Consider the following 21,238-nt stretch of genomic DNA (forward strand, 5'->3'; position numbering starts at 1 on the left):
TGGATAACGCTGACTTAATACAGGAACACTGAGTGCCTAATCTAATCCGAGATTTGTAGATCGCATTAGTCCCAGTGGAAGGTTCAAGGCAGTTAACATAATGTTAACAACACAAGGAGCTTAAAAAACAATAAAAAGAAAAGAATCAAAATTTATCAAATAAAAAAGTTTTTAATTTTTTACGCAGCAGCATATAGCCAGCCTCAGATTGAACTGATAAAGGAAACACATTCCAAATTGTAATAGCTCAGAAGGAAAACATCGCCGCAAAATGACTTTCAGTCGAACACCGTTAAATGCGAGAAGTTTTAATATGAAATTTTTTGATAACTGAGAAGAGAAAAAGAACCCCCCCCCCCCACAAGATTAACAACTCTGATGTACTACCAATTAGAACATGGAAAATCATATAAACTGATTTAAAAAATAATATGTGCCCTTAAAGAAAACCAACATTTGGACCAATACTACAATAGTGCCTGATAAATGGAAGAGAGTAAATGCTCCTGTGTAAATTATTTTTGCAGGTTTTGTGTGCTGCTGGAAAAATGATCATGGGACCTGAAAAACGAAACAAGAAAAAGCTCTGTTTTGGGGACATAGTGCTTTTTAGTTAAAAAAAAAAAAAAAAAGGGCCCCTTTGTTACTATGGTGCTTATTTTTGAAGCATATATATGTTGCAAGATGATGAAACGAACATCTAGGTGCTTGAAAGGTTCAAATCCCAATTTTGCAAAGGCAGGATCTGAACGTCTGATACTGCCATATGCCCAAATAGGAAGAGGGAGTGTTGTGGATGTGTTTTGGGCGAGACTAGGGAGGGCCCACAATCAGGATGTCCAACAGCGATTACCGTAGGCATGGAAATGTCCAAATCTAAAAAAGAATGCTGTCCTTATTTAGACCTGTCTAGGGTACAAAAAGGTGCTCTGATTGAGCAGATGGCCACGGAAGGGATAAAGGCATGACACCTCTTTAACCCTCTGTGGTTGCTATCCTCCTCCCTCTCCCTTGAAAGTGAAACTGGAAAGGAATACCAGGCTTTGTAACAGCTTCAGATATTATGGGCATTCTGAAGAGGGTAGGGAACAGGTCTGAGAAGCAGACTAATAGTTAGTTCAGTAGACTATAACCCCAGAGACCCAGGTTCAAATCCCATGTTAACTCTTTTATTTATTTATTTTTTAAATTGTGTGCAGGAACAGCAAAATACCTACAGTACTTAAATATATAAGCCACCTGCAGACTTGAAGGCTATTGAGGTGGTGTACATTCAGGTATAGTAGATATTTTTCTGTTCCTGGAGGGCTCACAATTACACCCCCCCCCCCCCACAAAAAAAAAAAACGAGTTAACATGGGATTTGACCCTGGGTCCATTGGTTTACAGACCACTGCAGTAACCATTAGGCTGCCCCTCTGCTCTGCATGGATGTCTGTGTGGCCATTTTCTAAGAATGCTGCCATACAGATGTCCAAGTCCCTTGTCCTCCCCTCCCCCAGTTCATTATTTGGATATTCCAGTTTGTAAAATGGCTGTTCATTCTGGGCAAGCTGATGCCCATCTCACGTATTTTCAAACGGGAAATTTTGACATATTTCCTGTTTGAAAATGCATGTGAGATGTTTATTTGTATGGTTCTGACTTGGATGTCCTGTCCTGTCAAAAATGTCCCCTATGTTACTATATAAAGTGGCATTTCTAAAACAATGCACAGAATACGTAGTCTGTGATCCTACACATACTTTTAAATATATATATTTTTTACTGAGTGTTCTGGGGTTAGAGTTAGAGGAGTTTAGGGTTTACTCATACACTTTACAAAATGCAAAGTATATGTTAAAACCTGGCAGATCTCTGCCTGTTTATTTATGCCTGTTCCAAGTCAGAACTAAATGTACATCAGTGGTGTAGCCATGGGAGGGTGGGGGGAGAGGCTCATGCTCCCTTCAAATTTACAACACCAGATGCATGGCTGCACAGCAGGAAGTTGATGGGGTGCTCCAGCTACCAATGCCAGCACTTCCACACACGTTCATACATTAAACTGAGCATGTGTGGAAGTGCCGGCGTTGGAGGCTAGAGCATCTGCCGGCTTCCTCGCTGTTCAGGCAGCACAGGCGAGCCTCCAGTGGTGAATCTCTTCAGCTGGCAGGACTTGAGCAATACCGCCAGCAAAAGTATGACGCGTTGGCAATGGCTGGGGGGGGGGGGGGGGGTGGAGGATACAGAAAATCCTTGGTCCTCCCAGTCCACCTCTGAGACCCCTCAAAATTTAGTTCTGGCTATGCCCGTCATCTACATGTGTGCCTGTCACCGCTGGATACACATGTAAATGGAAGTTTTAGAAGGGAATGTGTCCCAAAATACTAGTTTGTCTGGCTGAATACTGGCTCCATTGCTTGTAAGTATGAGCCAAATCAGAAAGCAGACAGAGAATCTTCCAATGGACCTTAAAATATTCCTCCTATTTACATCTTGTATCTTTCTTGTTACATTTAAGCGGTGAATAAGAATGCATTATTAATCTTGTTTCATAATGAATCATTTGTGTTGTCCTTTATTTTATTCTGCTTCAGGTATTTTTGATGATTTGAACACTTAACTGCAAGTTTTTTTGCAATTTGAATGTTGTCTCCTCTGGATACAAGATAAAAATGTGGGTCCTCATCAGTCAACTTTCTACGATATATTTCACCATTTCCTTGGCAGGTAAGGGGATTTCTGTCCCAAAGCAATACTTCTCTGGAATGCTCATATGTCAAGACCTACCGTATTGTGTGTATTTACTTAATATATTTTTCCAGATACCCAACCAAATGTTAATAATAAAGATGAGAGAAGATAGATGTCTATAGTGAAATGAATAGATAAAAATGATCAATACCATTCATAGTCTCACAATTACTTTTTTGTCTTTCTGACTTTGTAATATAGTGTAATCTCCCATTGTACGGGGATTGCTGAGAGAGAAGGTCCCCTTGAGAGTCATTTTGGGGCGAGGTTGGGAGGTCCCTTGGTGGGAAGAAGCCCAGCCCATGGGGAGTGATTTTGAAATAATGCAGGGGAGGGGAAAGAACTTACCCATGTAGTGAATGACAAGGAGGGAGGAGTTACTAAGGGGATAAAGGTTGGAGTTAGGCCATAGGGAGGAATTGCCAAGAGACCTGGAGGAGAAAAGGGAAATCCTGAGTTAAGGAGTGTGGCTGTGAACAGGGCGCATAGGAGCCAACTTTTCAAAATTATTGGGGGTGCTAAACCCAATGAAAATAATCCTTCCCTGGACATATACAAGGAACTTTCTTAATATTGGGGGTGCTCAAGCACCCACAGCACCCACAGAGTCGGCTCCAATGTTGTGGCTCCTGAAGCGGCAACCAACAAAGTGTGTGAGCTACAGGTGGGCAGAGGGGAGACCCAGCCCAGGGGCAGGGGATTGGAGCCAGGGAGAGCTCGGTCCCAGGACCAGGGTGGACCCAGAGTGGGATCACTGCTGGAAAAGAGTCAGACCAGAGAAGGGTCTCAGCCCACGGGAAATTGAGCCTGCACTGGGAGGAAAAACAGCTAGTGGAAATAACACTGCCACACAGGATAGGCATAAATAGGAGAACTGTATATTTGTACATACTCCCTATTTGAAATCTACCCATGTAAATAAACCTGAGAGGCCAAGTGGTATTGGAGTTCTCCAGAGTAACAAGAGAAGAATTGGAATGCAGTTTGGGTTTACCTTTAGTTGGATCATGTTGAGCTGTTGATGTTGCTGCCATTGCAGAACTGGAGAATAAAGGCTTGAGTTTTGCCAGCTGAATATTGGGCCCTATGTCTTTACAAAATAGCCTTAATATAAACACCTTTTCAGCCTTCTCATCTCATCTTCCACGCTAGAGCCTCTGAGCATTCTGCATTCACTAATGTGGGTGCTAGTTCAGTGCTAATTGCCTCTAGTGCCCACATTTGGTTCTGAGCATTGGCCCATGAGAGTGTATTCATGACCCCTTCTTTAACAAAGTTCCAAATCTTATCTCCTTAACCCTCCTCCTATCACAGAGGGTCGCAGGAAGTTAAACACACAGTTCATTTAATCTCTTCACTGCTGCTGTGGGCAGCAGAGTAACACAGTTCATTGTAGGATTCAACTTAAAATTCAGAAGCTGGTGGCCTTCAGACTCAGGGACTCTGACCTGAATGCTGGCTCTACAAGCTTGGGATCCAAACTGTTGTGATGGGAATCTGCAAGTATATTAGATGATGATTATCTTTTAGCTTTGTGATGCCCCTCAATCACAACAAGTATGGCGAGAGCCCTTATTTTATCATCCTCACTTTAATATTCCCTTATCTCTTGTTTGTCCTGTTTGTCTGTCCTAATTAGATTGTAAGCTCTGTCGAGCAGGGACTGTCTCTTCATGTTCAAGTGTACAGCGCTGCATACGTCTAGTAGCGCTTTAGAAATGATAAGTAGAAGTAGTAGTAGTAGTAGAGGGTGTTTTGCTGGAAATAAAACACACACAATGAGAGCCCAGTTTCTCCTTTTGCTTGGTGAAACCAAACGGATATAGAAGGTTCCTCATGCCTGGGCAGCTAAATAGGACAGCAACTTTTAGCAGTACTGACACCTGTATACTTCTACAGTATATCACTCGCTAGCCTTTTCCCCTACCAGCTTGGGTAGCATGGTAGAAGACTTTTTCCAGGGGCCTATATTTCTCAGACATGTTTGAAGGGTCATCCCTAATAATAAAGGTCAAAAGCTGGGGAGATCTGAAGAGCCAAAGATAGTTACTTAGGTTAAATTAAGGTTTTATAGTCAGGAAAAGTTTCTTTCCACATCCTGTGCACTCCCTCTGGTTATAATCGTCACTCATGTTCTCCTAATTTTATTTATTTTGCTGCATTTGTATCCCACATTTTCCCACCTATTTGCAGGCTCAATGTGGCTTACAATATGTTATAAGGATAATCACATTAATGGAATACAAATTTCAGAATTTTGTTACAAATAAGGTGCATAAGAATACCATGTAGGATTAGAAGTAGATAAGTAGATATAGCATAACATAATGAGATCAGGCCAATATATAATATTCAGTAATGAAGGTGTAATTAAAATGAATAAATTAGAAGGGTTTCTGTTAGCTTCTTTCTCCTTTTGGAGGATGCACCTGCTAAGGACTAGTCTGCCTGCTTACTACTGAGGTGAGACTATTGGTTTTAGTAGTGGCAATAGGAATTTAAGCTAGATTGCCAGCTGCTCTACACAGAATAAATCAAACACCTGCCTTAATACTTCATGCTGAGCAATTTAATGATATATGAAAAACTTGTGTTTGATAAATCATTGCTGAATAGTTCTCCAAGCCCGTCAGAGCTTTACCCTTCACTTCTGGAGGAAACTCACCTAGGTACTTACTCAAAATGAGCAGGCATTAAACATACATTTTTAGCAGGGAAAATCTCTCTCTGTTATTACCAATTATAAATACATTTGTATTCCGCATCTGCCTTTCAGTTCATTACGGATTACAAGATTAACACATTAATGCTGGGAACCCCCCCCCCCCCCCAATTAATTAATTAAAACATGCTTTAATCTCCTAAAAAGCGGCTAAACAAATAAGTTTTTAGATTCTTTCGAAATAGGCTAGCATTATATTCTAATTTGATCAAAGATGGAAGAAAATTCCAAATATTTGCAGGCTGAAATGACAGTAATAAAGCAAAAGCATTTTTCTGTTTTACACCAGCTATGGAAGGATTATTAAGCTTTAACCAATTCTGTTATTAATCTTTAGCTGACTTACCTGGCTTAGGTTCCAGAAGAGATGCCCTGCTAAAGTCTGGCCCTACCGCTGTTCTTGGTACCTTGCTACTTATGTGGAATACAGACAGTTCTTTCTTTCTTTTCTTGTTCTTTTTGAATTTCTTTACTCAGTTTTAAACATGTAGGCCCCTTACTTTAGAAGCATCCCCACTTTTAAATGGCAGTGTTTAAACATCTGGAGATGCCCAGAAAATTAAATGCTATTTCAGAACAGGGGCTATTCAGACAAGGGCAGACTAATTACGTTTAGGTGGAAAGGGGGAATGGGGAGTGAGGAAAAAGCATGGTCTGGACGGACCTAAAATATATATGTGCATTCCATATTTCACTGTAGGAGCAGCTGTAAATCCCAACATTACCAGCGCTTCCCTCTGGTCAAGACCCCTCCCCCCTAAAAGCACACCTAAGTCTCCCTGCAAGAATCCTGAATTCCCCAACACTGACAACTCCCACCAAGAACACCCAGCCAGCCACCCTAACCGCACTGACAACCCCTACCAGGAACCTCTTACTGGGGAAGACCCCACATGTGGGCATGAGCCCAACATGTGGCAGCCACCCCAACTCACCTTCTCCTCTCAGGGCTGCAGGCTCTCAAAAATAGCCCTTGGCCCACAAATACTCCATCCCGCTCTTCTGATCCAGTTAATGGGCTTACCAGGGGTCTCCAGTGTCTATAGGGATCGAAATGATGTCCTCACTAAGAGTTAGGCTTCCTGCAGTAACTGCCAAACTTGCAAATGTTAACAATGTGGTAAAACATATTTTTAATTTTTTTGAGGGACCGTGTCAAGGGACGGAGATTGTGTGTTACTGCATTAAACTGTTGGTGCATCCACATTAGCGTGTGCTAACTGGTTAGCCCAGGAATGTCATGCTCGTACTGCTTACAAAAGGGGTGGCAGTAAGGGCTCCCATGGTAATTTTTTAAATGGCCGCATACTAATGGCAAAATTATTGCATGGCCATTAATACAAAAAATAGAAAATCGTCCATTTTATGTTACAGTAAAGATGACCTTAGCGCCTGGGAACAAGGTATGCTAAGATGACTTTTTACTGCAGCTTAGTAAAAGGACCCCACTGCTAGACACAACAAAAACAAAGCAAAAACAAAAAAGAGTCCAGCAAATAAGAGTCCTTTTTGGAGAGCTGTTTGGACAAATATAAAGACTTCCAAATAGCACAATATATTAAGGGTTTGTTTCATTAAACTATAATTTGAAATTTTGCTCCACCGAGCCATCCAAAAATCCAGAATGTTTGCAAATTGGGACAATCATATAACATGTGAAAGTGTACCTATATCAGACTGGCATGACCAACAAAGACTGCTTTCTCTCCAGAGGATCTTGGCTTTCTGCTCAGGAAACTGGTACTGACCTAAATATACAAACCACAGAAGATCAAAATTGGTCTCATTGCATATTCTCCAATGACCCCCCCTAGTTCTGCTTCCCATATTTCTTTTTTTTGTTATTATTCAGACTACCACTATAGAAACTTACAAAATTGTGTATCTTGAGGTTCAGAGCACACTTTCTGCATTGCTCCTTTAATGCCCATGTCATCTGCATCAAATTTATCTTTCTAGCTCTAATTGCATGTTGTAACTTCAGCTGTGGGAAAAAATTGATTCTCAGGATGGCCAGTCTCCTCCTGCAACTGTGCAAATGTTTTAACTTGATTGTAGTCAATTGATTACCCCAGTAGCCACATATTATTTCCTTGTCATATTCACCATCTCACAGGTTTCAATCTAAGAAGTGCCTTATAGTCATTCCATGTGGGGGGCATAGTCTGAAAACTCAGCCGAATCATCTATCAGGCAATGATCTAACATGTGAAATGCTTGAATGGTGGTCACCAGAAGTGGGGAAATCATTTTCCTCGGCTTGAATGACATACCAAAAGCAAGCATATTTATGGGATTATGAAGGTGTACCTCAGTTCGATACCAATCTGGTTGCATCAAAATGTCCATAGACTCTGAGTAAATTTGGGGAAATTAACCCTTCCTTGAGTTTTAAGCACTTTCCAAGTTTATTCAGGACTTACTATCCAGCCCATCAAACTCAATATCTAAAGGGAGTAGAAGCTGTAAAATTAACAAGACATAAACATAAAGGAAGCAGGAAGAATTACAATTTCAATTCAAATAGGCAATCCTTGTAGGCTTAGATCACAAAAGAAATTCTACTAGAAGGGATTTGAAATTTGTTTTATATGCAGGACTAGAAAAAATATTGGCAGTATTTTGAAAATATAATTCGGTTCAGCACTAATTGTCCTTTTGATTGCCTATAGTCTGCCCCATCAGGTTAGGTGGAGGTACCATTTAGCTATAAGTTCTTGTACCAGACCCTCCAAATATGTACCATTCTTTTCTTGCAATGTATGACCCACCCAATACCTAAATACTTGAGATAAGTAGCCAACCAGTGCAAGGAAAAGATGCCAAATCTACCTGCATTGTGGAATCATTCAAAGGAAGGAGTTCTGTTTTAGACCGATCGATTTTGTATAAAGAAAGAGCTGAAAAGAAACCAATTATCTTCAGTAAGGAAGGAATTGACTATAATATTGTCAGCAAATTGAGAGCAGACAACCCTATTATATAACCCTTATTCACCTAAATAAAAAAGCTGATAGAAGAACTCATGTAAATTTGAGTCTAACCCAAAAGGTCAGGAAAAAAACTCAAAATTTCAGGTTACTTTACAGTGTCATTAAATTTCTGAATTTTTTTCTATTGCTAATAGCTATCAAGCACAAACCAACCTTGAAAGAAGGCAGTCACCTTCTAGGAGGAGCTAGTTAATTTCTTAAAAGCATCCCCTTTCCAGCCCATACCTAGCTGTGTCTTGTATTTGTAGTTCCTGTTTTCTGCAGAAACCAGCTCAGGGCAAGATTGAGCATTTCTGCCCCATTTCTGCATTTGTTTTCTGTTGCGTCAGCGTTACCTCTTATCCAGGTGTGCTCTAAAACAAAGGTATAAAAATAAAACAAAATAAAATGAAAATTTATAAAAACAAAGTGAAATGATGTATCTAAGTGGACACAAATGCGAAGAAAGACGTTTCTTGAATTAAGACAAGATGTGATATTATTGCAGGCCAAGTTTCAATTGCGCTTTCCGTGCAAATGTGTTGTAATATACGGGGACAAGAAATTTATTTTCTATGAGGTTGATCAACTTTCTGATTTTATAAAGGCCAGGAGGCAATCTGGGCATTCCTCATAGTTTAAAGGGATTGTATAAACAAGAAGCCTAAAATGTTTGTTTTGCTAATTTTGTTAATTTCCAACTCCTCTGGGGTTATTCTTTAGGACATCTTGGGTCTCAATAAGTGGACTAATCCAGAGCTTTGAGTCAGCTGATGTATGTATTTGAAAATGATTTTTTGAAACTAAGTGTATCATATGCCCTGTAATATTTCCTCAAAGATATTTATCTTTGTAAACCATATGTTTAAAATGAATAAATAAATAAATAAAACAAAGTGAAATAAAATGATAGAGCCTGCAAACAACACCACCATTTCTTGTAAAAAAAAATTTCTTCAGTAATTGCAGAGACTTCAGTAAGGTTACACAGCAAATTCTGTTAAAGTGGAACAAATGAGTAAACTTGGTAAATCAAAGTGCAGTAAAATCTTTAGCTTGTGTTAAAAATATGATGCACCACGCAAGTACAGTCTAATTGTAAGGTCACGATGACAGAATAAGTTCTTTTGTTCAAGCATTTCCAGGAAAAGAAATAAGGTCATGTTGTCCGAGTACCTATTACAAAACTGCAGCCATGCTAAAAGGTATTAATTGATCAGATCCATTTTTAAACAGTGTACAATCTAAACATATCCAATAAAAACTGCAACAAAGTATTATGTAGCAGTAACCTTTATTAAATTGTTTTCAAATGTCTGTTGTACAACAAAATTGTTGATTACTTTAGGCTCAGTGACATATTCAAAACAAAAAAATGTACAAAAAATGTTGTAAGGTGATGAACGTTTTTCTCTCAAAAACATCCAAGTTGCAATTTTTGACATCCCAATTTTAGACATTTTGCTCCACAATTCGTCCAAATTTCAAGGGGTTGTGTTTTGGGCAGGATATGGGCGGCACTAAAAGATAGATGTTTTTGGCTAGACCTGTTTCGGTCATGATTAACCCCCCCTAGTTACAAAGCCGCACGGCAATGCCGACATCCCATTCAAAGTGACACTTCGGTGTCTGCTCGCCCTGCAGGAGACAGTTCCAGTCCCAGTTGCCGAGTTGGGTTCAGGATGCTACTCCATCTATTTTGTGTTCCCTAAAAAAAAAAGGGCTCTTTCCATCTGACTGTGGATTTCAAAGGTGTGTCAATTGGGCTCTGCGAGTTCTGACCTTCCGTATGGAGACACTCCATTCAGTTATAGCAGCAGACCAATCAGGGGAGTTCCTTACCTCCCTGGATCTCACCAAAGCCTATCTGCACATTCCCATCTGGGAGGCTCACCAGCAGTTCTTTCACTTTGCAGTTTTGGAAAGGCATTATCAGTTTTGTGCTCTCTCTTTTGGTCTGGCCATGGCCCCCACACCCTTTTCCAATGACTGACTTATTTGGATGAAGACCAGGGGAGTGTCTGGTCTACAGGCTGGGTGATCCAGTTGCCTCTTGCACCTGGGGCCGTCAGAGGCATTGGAGTACCTAGGATGTGCTTTGACACAGCTCTATGTTGACTTTTTCTGCCAGATATGTGCAATCAGAAGTTGCAGGGCAAATTTCTCTTCTCCTTTAGTCCTGGATGCCGAGGGTCAAGGAGCATCTGCAGGTGTTGGGTTTCATGGCTGTGTCTGTGGATGTGGTTCTCTGGGCCAGGGCCCACATGCATCCTCTTCAGGCAGCTCTCCTGTCCCACTAGTCCCCTCAATCCCAGGATCTGGAAGTCTAGCTTCCTCTTTATGTCCAGCCAAGGAACAGTCTGCTCTGGTGACTGGTGTGCTCTCACTTGTTGGGGGGCATGAGTCTTAATTCCCTATCTTGGATGGTACTGATGTGCAGACTGGGTAATGCAGGGCCAGTGGACTATGGGGGAAGCCAGTTGATCAATGCCTTGGAGATTAGGGCGATTCGTCTGGCACTGCCTTCATTTCAGGATCTTCTCGGGAAGACCACGTGAGGATTCTTGGACAGTGCCATAGCGGTGGCTTACATGAATCATCAAGGGGACACAAAGAGCTTGTGAGTGGTTCAGGAGGTGGCGCTTATCTTCTTGTGGGTGGAGGGGTGCCTCTTGGCTCTCGGTGGCTTGTGTTGCCAGGGCCAACCACGTCCAAGTACATTTCCTCAGCAGGCATCTTCTGGATCCTGGGGAATGGAGTCTTGGTTCCGGCATCTTCAATATCATAGCCAATCGATGGGGTCTGCTGGTGATGGATCTCATGGCGATGTCACTCAATGACAAGGGGCTATAGTTTTTCAGTCAAAGATGAGACACCTGGTCAGAGAGTCTGAATACCCTGGTCCAGGCCTGGCCCTTATCCAATCTCCTGTATGGGTTTCCCCCTTCACCTCTAGTAGGCAGGGTCATTCAGCAGTTCACACACCACCAAGGTCCTGTGATCCTGGTGGTACTGGATTGGCCTCAGACTACATCCAGGGTCACAGCTCAAGGTCCGATATTCATTGAAGATCCAGGTCAATTCTCTCTTACCACCTGGCTCTTGAACTGGCATGGTTGAGGAAGCGAGGGTATTCTACATAAGTATATAAGTACATAAGTATTGCCATACTGCGACAGACAAAATGTCCATCAAGCCCAGCATCCTGTTTCTAACAGTGGCCAATCCATGTCACAAGTACCTGGCAAGATCCCAGAACAGTGGTGAGGTTATTTCCACCCTTTTACATTCTCACTGTCAGTCCACCTCCCTTGTGTATGTTCGGTGGCATGTGTTTGCGACTTGGTACCAGGACCATGGTGTTCTTCCCTTCAGTATTTGCTTCCGGATATCCTTAACCTTTTACAGGGTGGTCTCACATGGGATCTCGCTTGGTCTTCCCTCCGGTTCAGGTGTTGGTCCTGGCTGTTTCCGGGGTTGCCTCTGTGGTTCTTCCCGATGTGCAGCAGTTTCTTTGGGGAGTCCGACTTCTTCAACCTCCAGTTCATCCCTTGGTTCCACCTTTAAATCTCAATTTGGTTCTGTCAATGTTGGTTGCGGTGCCATTCGAACACTCGTCAATTTTCAGTGTTAAAGATCTTACTTTGAAGATGGTGTTTCCCATAGCAATTACTTCAGTATGATGCATTTCGGAACTCCAGGCCCTTTTGTGTCGTGAGCCTTCCTTCTTCTATCCAGACAAGGTGGAGCTCCGGTTGGTTCCTTCTTTCCTTCCCAGAGTAGTTTTACCATTTCATCTTAACCAGTTGATATTTTGTCCTGGCCCTGGGGATCGTGCAGGTTCAGCGGAGAAGAGACAGCTCCATTTCTTGGATGTCTGTAGCACTCTGCGATGTTATCTCCAGGTTTCTCAGAAGTTCCGGTGCACGGAAAGGCTTATCATGCTCATTGGTGATCCCCGGAAGGGTGAGGCGGCATCTAAGGCAATGATTTGTAGATGGATCAAGGAGGCAATTTTGTCAGTTTATTTGTCAAAGAGCAAATCATTCCCAGAATGCTTGAAGGCCCACTCCATGAGAGCTCAAGCTTCTTCATGGGTGAAGCATTCAGTGGTGGCACCTGTCGATATTTGTAAGGCAGCGGTTTGGTCTTCTTTGCACTCTTTTGTGTGTCACTACATATTGGATGTTCAGGCTTGTCGAGATGCAGTCTTTGGCTTTGAGGGTCCTGCTGTGAAGTTACTGCTTTGGTACTTCACAACTGTGTCAGTCTAGACTGATGCTAAGGAAGGAGAAATTAGATCTTAGCTCCTAATTTGCTTTCCTTTAGTCCTTCTAGATCGGCACAGGCCCTGCCCAATATTGTTTTCTTTGGTAGCCTGCTCCTTGGGTGTCTGCGTAGCTTCTGTCTCGCAGGTGCAGGAATGATCAGGAGGCTTGAAGGAGAGGTGGTAGATTTGATTGTTGTTTCAGACCTTTGCATTTCAGGAGAAAAAGACGATACATGAAACACAAATTATAAAAAAAAAAAATAAAACAAGTCAGACAACCAGAAGTACACTCTGAGATTCTGAAGAAGGAGTCTGCCCTCAGGGTAGCCTGGATTTAGTTTGGTATACTGTGCTGGTGTTTACATCAGCCTCTGGCAGCAGCATAGCAGGTAGGTAGAGGTGTTTCCCAAGGGGTGCTCTCAGTGCAGAATTGTCATTTGGTTTCAGTTCTTGGTTTCTTCTTGGTCTTCCCCTTTTTTTTTTCTGTGTATTGTTTATTCTGCTTTGCTATTTGTAAACTGGCTTTCAGGGAACTGCACAGCCCACTTATATAGGTAATAGAAGCTCAGTGCATTCTCAGTCTCCATCTACTGGTAGGAATGCATGACCCATCTGTGCCAGTCTAGAGGGAATAAAGGAAAGCAAATTAACCCCCCCCCCCCCTGTTTACTAAAGCTTAGCTCTAGTTATCTGCAGCAAGGCCCATTTTATTCCTATGGGCCCTGCTGCAGTTAACTCGAGCTAAGCTTTAGTAAACAACCCCCTAACAGTTAAGATCTAATTTCTCCTTTCAAAGCAAAAAGTTGGGACTTTTTCAATTTGAAAATGGCCATGTTCTCTACTGGATTTTTGGACTTTTTTAAACATTATTTGGTTGGGGCAATATTGGGATGGACTTTGATGGGGGGGGTGGCACAAGAGGGCCTTTCTGTTGGGGGGGGGGGGGTGATCTGAAGTCAACTATTTTTAAAGTTGCTAGCCCCTTGTAAGTGATAGCCCAGAAGCATGGAGCCACCAGTGCTTCTGGGCTTTGGAACAGGAATGAGCAACCTACAGTACTGAGATACCGCAGATTGGTGACTCCTGTGATAAATCAAGGTGCAGTAAAATTCTCAGCATGTGTTAAGTCAATTAATTTGAGTTAAAAATTCTAATATATTACAATACATTTTTATTAAAAGAATCGGACGAAGCCAACCAAATAAATGCCTAAAAATTAGGAATAAATTTTTAAACATTACTTGAAAATGAACCAAATTTTTTCCCCTGCATATCCCTATTATCTAGCAATATTAAAATGGATTAATATGACTAGATAAAGGTGTTTAAAGAGGATAAATGTACGTACATGATGAACAGCTTGTGTACTTTAGCAAAGCCCATCAGTGCTTTGTGTCCATTGGTCCCCCCTCCCTCTTTGCAATGCTGATTAAGGGCCTCTTTTACTAAACCGCGTTAGCGATTTGTTGCATGGCAATGCCGACAAAGCCCATGAATGGGCTTTGTCGTCATTGCTGCGTGGGAAAAGAGACCCGTAATGCAAGGCATTTTTTTCCGGGCTTCTTATTTATGGAACCGTCTTCCCTAAGATTTGTGGGAGGAAGTCTCTTTAAGTCAATTCAAAGTGAAACTTAAAACCTATTTTTCCCATTAAGCATTTGGCTTGGATGCCTATTCGAGACTGGCACTGTCAGGAATCTGATTTTTCAGGTCACAGACTATAGAAGCCTGCCCAACACTGGCCTTACTTCCCAAATAGCACTTCTGTGGTTGCTGTTAAAGCCCACTCTAGCCCATCCATATGTCTTTCCATAACTGAGGCACAGACACTAGAAGTCTGCCTTGTTTTTCCATAGATGGGGCACCTGCCTTATTTTCCAACTACTGGAGTTGCCACCTAGGCATCGCTAAGTTTTTTTTTAATGACATCCTCTTTCCATATAGGGATCCTTTGCATTTATCCCACACAATTCAATTTATAATGACAAAGTGTGTGTGGGACCAGCAAGGCCTTCAAAGTACAATGGAATCTGCACATGTTCTGGTCAATATTCAGCCACAGTGGTCAACGCTGAACACCACAGGCAGAATTAGCCCCAGTTATCCAATGCTGGGCCATGCTCAGGCACCAGCTTTGAATATCTGGGGCTAATTGAAAGTGCATTGGCCGATATTCAGCCAGGGCCCACATACCTATCTTATGAATATTGGCCAGGACCTGCATAATGGCAGGTGCCTCAGCCTTCTGATCCTCCTCCCCAACTCCTAAAGCAACAGCTTGGCATGGACCAAGCCTCTCCCCCCCCCCCCCCCCCCCCCGTAGGCCCCCCTCAGGCCTACCTATACAACTCCCTGGTAGTCTAGGAGGAATACAGGCAGGAGCAATGTTCACTCGCTGCTGCCCATCGTGACTGCCTCACCAAAATGGCTGTTATGATCTCTAGCAGCAGACTTACAGCACTCTGCCCAAGCTCTGCCACTTACCAGACAGTGCAGGGGTTGGCAGATTGTTTCTTTTGTTGCCACCATGGTTGCATACCTTGGATACCTTGGAGATGCAGCTGTGGCAGTGGTAACAGTGACTGCGGAAGGCCATAGAGGAGATGCTCCCACTGTCCCTCCCACTCCCACTCCTACCTGCTTCTTCTGAAAGCAACCTGGTTGCCAGCTGGGAATAAAGTGAGGTGGCAACTACTGTGGTGCTCTGGGGACCACTTGCTGCTGCACAGAAAACTTTGCCATCTGAGGCAGCTACCTCACTTGGCCTAATAATACATATAGAGTGACCCCTGCTATGCAACAATCCATGCACAAGCCATTGTTGAGTGGGTGCATTATTTTAAGAAATAACCTAAAATGCAAGTTCCTAAACAAGTAATACATGTATACTATGCACTGGTGTTCAATGTACCATATTTTGAAGACAGAATGATGCTGGTCTCCATGTGTTGTTTGGTTAATGCAGTTATTTTTGATAAATTAGGTATAAGAGGATTAATCATCCAGATTTTCTGATGTTGACATTGGAGAGAGATTTTTGAATATTGGCCAGGACCTGCATAATGGCAGTTGCCTCAGCCTTCTCATCCTTCTCCCCAACTCCTAAAGCAGCAGCTCAGCCTGGACCAATCCTCGCCCTCCCCCACCCTGTAGGGGATTAATCGTCTAGATTTTCTGGTGTTGACATTAGAGAGAGATTTTTGACCCATATACTTTCGGTCTGTCTCTGTCTCTCTGATATAATAGACTTGACCCTATCCCCATCCACGTGTCATAATTTAATGGCCAAACAGCTGTATAGCACTGAGTACGTCTAGTAGCGCTTTAGAAATAAGTAGTAGTAGTAAACAGCTCTGTATAGAAAGTTCTATAGTAAAGATCCATACATTATGTAAGCAAAGGACATGATAGAATAAAGAATATTGCAAAAATTGTATGGAAAATAGATTTTTGCAAACTAACAAAGATGTTTTACTTGAGAAGACAGAATACATCTAAAATCCCTTTGGTGTAATATTATGTACTCTCTTGTAACACACCTCATACATAGAATTATTCTGAGGTATTAGATTCTGTTCATGCATACAGAATTCAGTCATAAACCAATATTTGCATTCAACAGAACTAGGATATTTAATTTCTGCTTAATTAAATTTCTAAAGATATCTACCCTGGTCCATCAGTACACATTGGAAACTATTACAGAACTAATTAAATTCATTCTGGCTCACAAGTATTTTATTTTAAATAATGACATCAATTTACAGCTCCTAGGAACTGCTATTGGCACCAGCTTGGTATCACAAAATGCCAAACATTTTAGGCAGAGTTGGTTGAGAAGCTCATGACTGGATATCATGTTAAGCCCTTTCAATACTATGATCCAGTATGATTTGGAATGAAGGAAAAACTCTTGTAATACATTCAATAAGGTTGAAAAGAGACTAGCTTACAAAAGCAGTTAGTGGTTTGGATACCACAATCTCAATCAGCAAAGGACATTTACAAATATCTATACATAGAAAACCAACTCATTGATTCAGCATGTAAGCTGGTAGGACTACACATAGGCAATTGGGACAGATGTTAGACCTCACATTAGAAAAAGCTAGCTGCTTCCTTGGATTAACAGAACAGCTGAGGAAAATATTGTTGGAATGTAATTGTATTTTACATGCATTGCCTGTCACCTATTATTTCTCTGTGATTACTCTGTGACCTCTGATGTGAATTACTTAGAGAGGTCACACAGCTATGCAACTTCCTGTGGGGGGTTAGATGCAGCACATGCAGCACATGGAGCACATGGAGCTCATGATCTCTCCTAACCTGAGAGGATCTATGGTGGTGTGAGCATCCATTACCATCTAAGCACATGGAAGGAGCTGATAATACAAATGTATAGTAATATGTATATATAAGCCTGTCTGATTATAATCTAACTACAAACTGTGAGTAAACAGATGTTTTGTTACTTCAACTTTAAAGTGACTCAGCAGTGAATTATTCTGGGGTGAATGAGAGAGAGATGAAGAAAGAAATTAACATTTCTAAAGCTGAAGCTGTGTGTACTAAAATCTGCTAATTATTTACTACAAATAATCCAACAAAAGGGTTATGGGCCCAGGGTCCAGGAATTGAAAAAGAAGAGAAATATTACCAGGCAGTAAAAAAGGCCACATTTTTCTCTTAAGCTTTAAAGGAAAGATTCAGTCTGTCTCTCTCTCCCCCCACACAGCAGACAGAAGGCTAAGAAAATGGCTGAGGGAAGAAATTCACCATTTTTCTATTCTCTCAAGGTGCCAAAATTAACTGAGTTTAATTATCAGCAGTGGGAACTAAGATTCATATGTCTCCTTCGAGCAAAAGGATTAAATATATGCTTAGACCAAGACAGAACAGCTGAAAATATGGCTGAATGGGACAATGCAAACTATTATGTGAAGTGCATGCTTTTGGAAGCTCTCTCAGAGAAACAAGCCATATTAGTGGAGGGAAAAGATACACCAAAGGACATTTTATATAAACTGAGAACTATGTATGCAACTACATATGCAAAGCAGCAACCAATTTGGTTGGCAGAGTTGAATGAAACCAAATTAAGGGATAAAAGTAAATGTAATGATCACATTATGCATCTTATGTCTTCATTTCAAAAGTTAGAACTTTCTGGAATTCCCATGTGTGATGCATTGAAAAGAGCATTTCTTTTTACCTCACTATCAAAGAAGTTTGATGTTTTTAGGTCTGTAAATGAGGCCATTGAAGGGCAATCTTTTGAACAGGCAACATCAAAACTAAGGCAGGAATGCATAATAAATGATTCTGAGGAGATGTGTTCTCAAAGTCAGTCAGAGAGAAATGAAACAAATTTCTTGGCAAAGAACAGAGGAAGGCGGAGCTATGGGAAAACTCCACCCAAGGGCAAGCTGATTTGCTACTCATGTGGAAAGGAGGGACATGTATCTAAATGGTGTAAGGAAACACAAAACACTCCCTCTAGCTCACCTAAGCCAATGGAACTAAAGAATTTTCAAACCAGGAAATGTATGAAGGACAAAGATAAACACAAGGGCTTTCTAATGACAGAAAAATCTTGACTATGGTAAATAATAATTCAAATGAAAGTACTTGGATTTTGGATTCGGGGAGCACATGCCATTTAACCAATTGTAAAGATTTCTTTCAGGAAATGTGTCCAGAGGAAGGTATTCTTAAAACTGCAAACGCAGGGACTGCTAAGATCCAAGCAAAAGGTATTGGATTCTTAAAATGCAAAGTGTCTAATGAAGTTAAAGAAATTCCTGTAAGTGATGTCTTGTATATTCCCCAAGCAGTTTGCAATATGCTTAGTGTATCTACATTAGATAAGAAGGGATTTGTGATTCATTTTGAAAACAGTAAGTGCACAATCTCTAAAAATGATGAAGTGTATGCTGAAGCTTTTATGCATAATGATGTTTATAAACTGAGCATTTCAGGTGAAGCCTCACATATGGCGCAAGTAAGGAAGAATGATGGTAAATGTAGTCTGGAAATCTGGCATCGCCGCCTGGGACATCGTGATTCTAAGGTGATCCAGGATCTTTACAGTAAGCAACTAGCCACAGGCATTCAGATAAGTGCAGATGCTGGTAAAATTGAGAAATGCATAGACTGTGTTACTCAAAAAGGTATGAGACCCTCATTTCCTGCATACACAGGAAATAGGAGTAATAAAGTACTGGACTTAATACACAGTGACTTATGTGGACCGTTTAATATCCCATCATTGGGAAATAACAGATTTGTGCTAATATTCTTGGATGATTTCTCTAGATATTGTGTGGCCTATTTGCTGAAAGAGAAAAGTCAAGTCACAGACATGCTGAAGAAATACGTAGCCATGGTGAGCAATAAATTTGAAAGAAAACCAAAGGTTCTTCAGACCGACAATGGTGGTGAGTTCACTTCACAAAGCATGCGCACATTTCTAGAACAAGAAGGCATTCAGCATATCACAACAGTAGCTTATACACCAGAGCAAAATTCTGTTGCAGAGAGAAAATTTAGGTCACTTGTGGAAATGACCAGATGTATGCTGTCAGATAGCAATCTCCCTAAAAGACTATGGGGGGAAGCCATTCTCACAGCAGTGTACCTACAAAACAGAATGCCAACTAAAGGCGCTGAGCGCACACCACATGAGACATGGCATGGTAGGAAGCCAAACCTGTCACACATAAGAACATTTGGAAGTACAGCATATGCTCATGTACCAAAGCAAAGAAGGCATAAGCTGGATTCCACAACAGAAAGGGGCATTTTAGTTGGCTATGCTCCAGGACACAAAGGATATAGAATTTTGAATCTGAAAACTGGCATTGTTGGCATAAGACATGTTACATATTTTGATGAAAACAAAAGGGTTGATAAAGGCTGGATTATCCCAGATGAGCCTTATCATCCAGAATATGAAACTAGAACCATAATAGACATGCCAGTGTATATAAATGCCATACCAAGGCAGATGTCTGAAAGCAACTCACCTGTATCTAACGAGGAACAGGCAGAGGAAGCAGACACAGAAAGGATCATTGAAGAAGACAGTACAGTTGGAGAAGGGGAATCAATTGGAGAAGGACTCTCAGATTTAGAGGATGCGGAAAGGTCAGACCAACCTGTTGTCAGACGCTCATCCAGGGAAAACAAAGGTGTTCCACCCCCAAGACTGTCTTACCTAACAAAGTCAGCAGAAGCTCAAGAGCCCTTAACATGGGATGAGATTGAGAAAATGCCAGCAGAAGAAGCTGCTGAATGGCATAAAGCTGCACAAGAAGAAATTGATGCATTGGATAAAAATAATACTTGGATTCTTACAGAATTACCTCCTGGCAAGAAAGCTATAGGATGCAAATGGGTATTCAAGTTAAAAAGGAATGCACAAGGAAAAGTGGAAAGGTATAAAGCCAGATTAGTGGCAAAGGGATATCTTCAAAAATATGGAGAAGATTTTGATGAAGTGTTTGCACCTGTAGTGAAACACACGACAATCAGAACACTTCTGAGCATTGCAGTCTCAAAAGGCATGCAAGTCAAACACATTGATGTGAAAACAGCGTTTCTTCACGGAGATATAACTGAAGACTTGTACATGGAACAACCAACAGGTTTCATAAATACAAAACAAAGACAGCTAGTGTGTAAATTAAACAAAGGTCTTTATGGATTAAAGCAAGGTGCAGAATGTTGGAATGATAAATTGCATGAAATATTGACAAATTTAGGATTTAAGCAAGGTGAAGCAGATAAATGCTTGTACACTAGGTGCACAAATGGACAATATGCATACATTTTAGCTTTTGTTGATGATCTGCTCATTGCAAGCAAAAGTGAGCAAGAGTACAAGGACATTGTAAAGTGTTTAAACCTCAATGTTGAGATAAAAGAACTTGGTAATGTGTCATACTATCTTGGTATAGAAATTGAGAAACAAAATGATGGTTCTTATCTTCTAAGCCAGAAGCAGAAAATAAATGAGCTTATTGAAAGTTTAGGTATGCAAGATGCCCAAGTTGTAAGCACTCCCATGATCACTGATTTTCTGAAGGATGAAACAGTAAGAGAACCTTTACCAGATAACATCCAATATAGATCAGCCATAGGTAAGCTTTTATATCTAGCTACCACATACAGGGCTGATATAGCAAATGCAGTAGGAATTTTGAGCAGAAGGGTCAGCTCACCTACCAAATCAGATTGGACTGCAGTTAAAAGGATGGTAAGGTATTTAAAGGGTACCATTGATTGTAAATTAAAGATTTCAGCCAATAGTAATCCAAAACTAATATGTTACTGTGATTCAGATTGGGCAGGGGATCATTCTGATTATAAATCCACAAGTGGATATGTGTTTATGTATGGAAATGTACAAATTTCATGGGCCAGTCATAAACAAAGTATTGTGAGTCTGTCTTCTACAGAAGCTGAATACGTGGCTGTATCGGAAGCGTGCAGAGAACTGATGTGGATTGAAAAACTTTTGCTGGATTTCGGAAT

At 41.1% G+C, this 21,238-nt stretch overlaps 1 protein-coding gene across 1 annotated transcript in view; it reads left to right on the plus strand.

The window, feature by feature from the left end:
* CNTN1 (contactin 1) overlaps nt 1–21,238 on the plus strand; it is a 317,283-nt gene that overhangs the window by 90,980 nt on the left and 205,065 nt on the right. Inside the window, exon 2 of the mRNA XM_030216174.1 lies at nt 2,580–2,712. Within this exon, the coding sequence (XP_030072034.1) occupies nt 2,658–2,712 (55 nt within the window). The 5' untranslated portion in view covers nt 2,580–2,657. The remainder of the gene's footprint in view (nt 1–2,579; nt 2,713–21,238) is intronic.

Source organism: Microcaecilia unicolor, chromosome 10 (assembly GCF_901765095.1).
Source record: "Microcaecilia unicolor chromosome 10, aMicUni1.1, whole genome shotgun sequence".
NCBI classification, from domain to species: domain Eukaryota; kingdom Metazoa; phylum Chordata; class Amphibia; order Gymnophiona; family Siphonopidae; genus Microcaecilia; species Microcaecilia unicolor.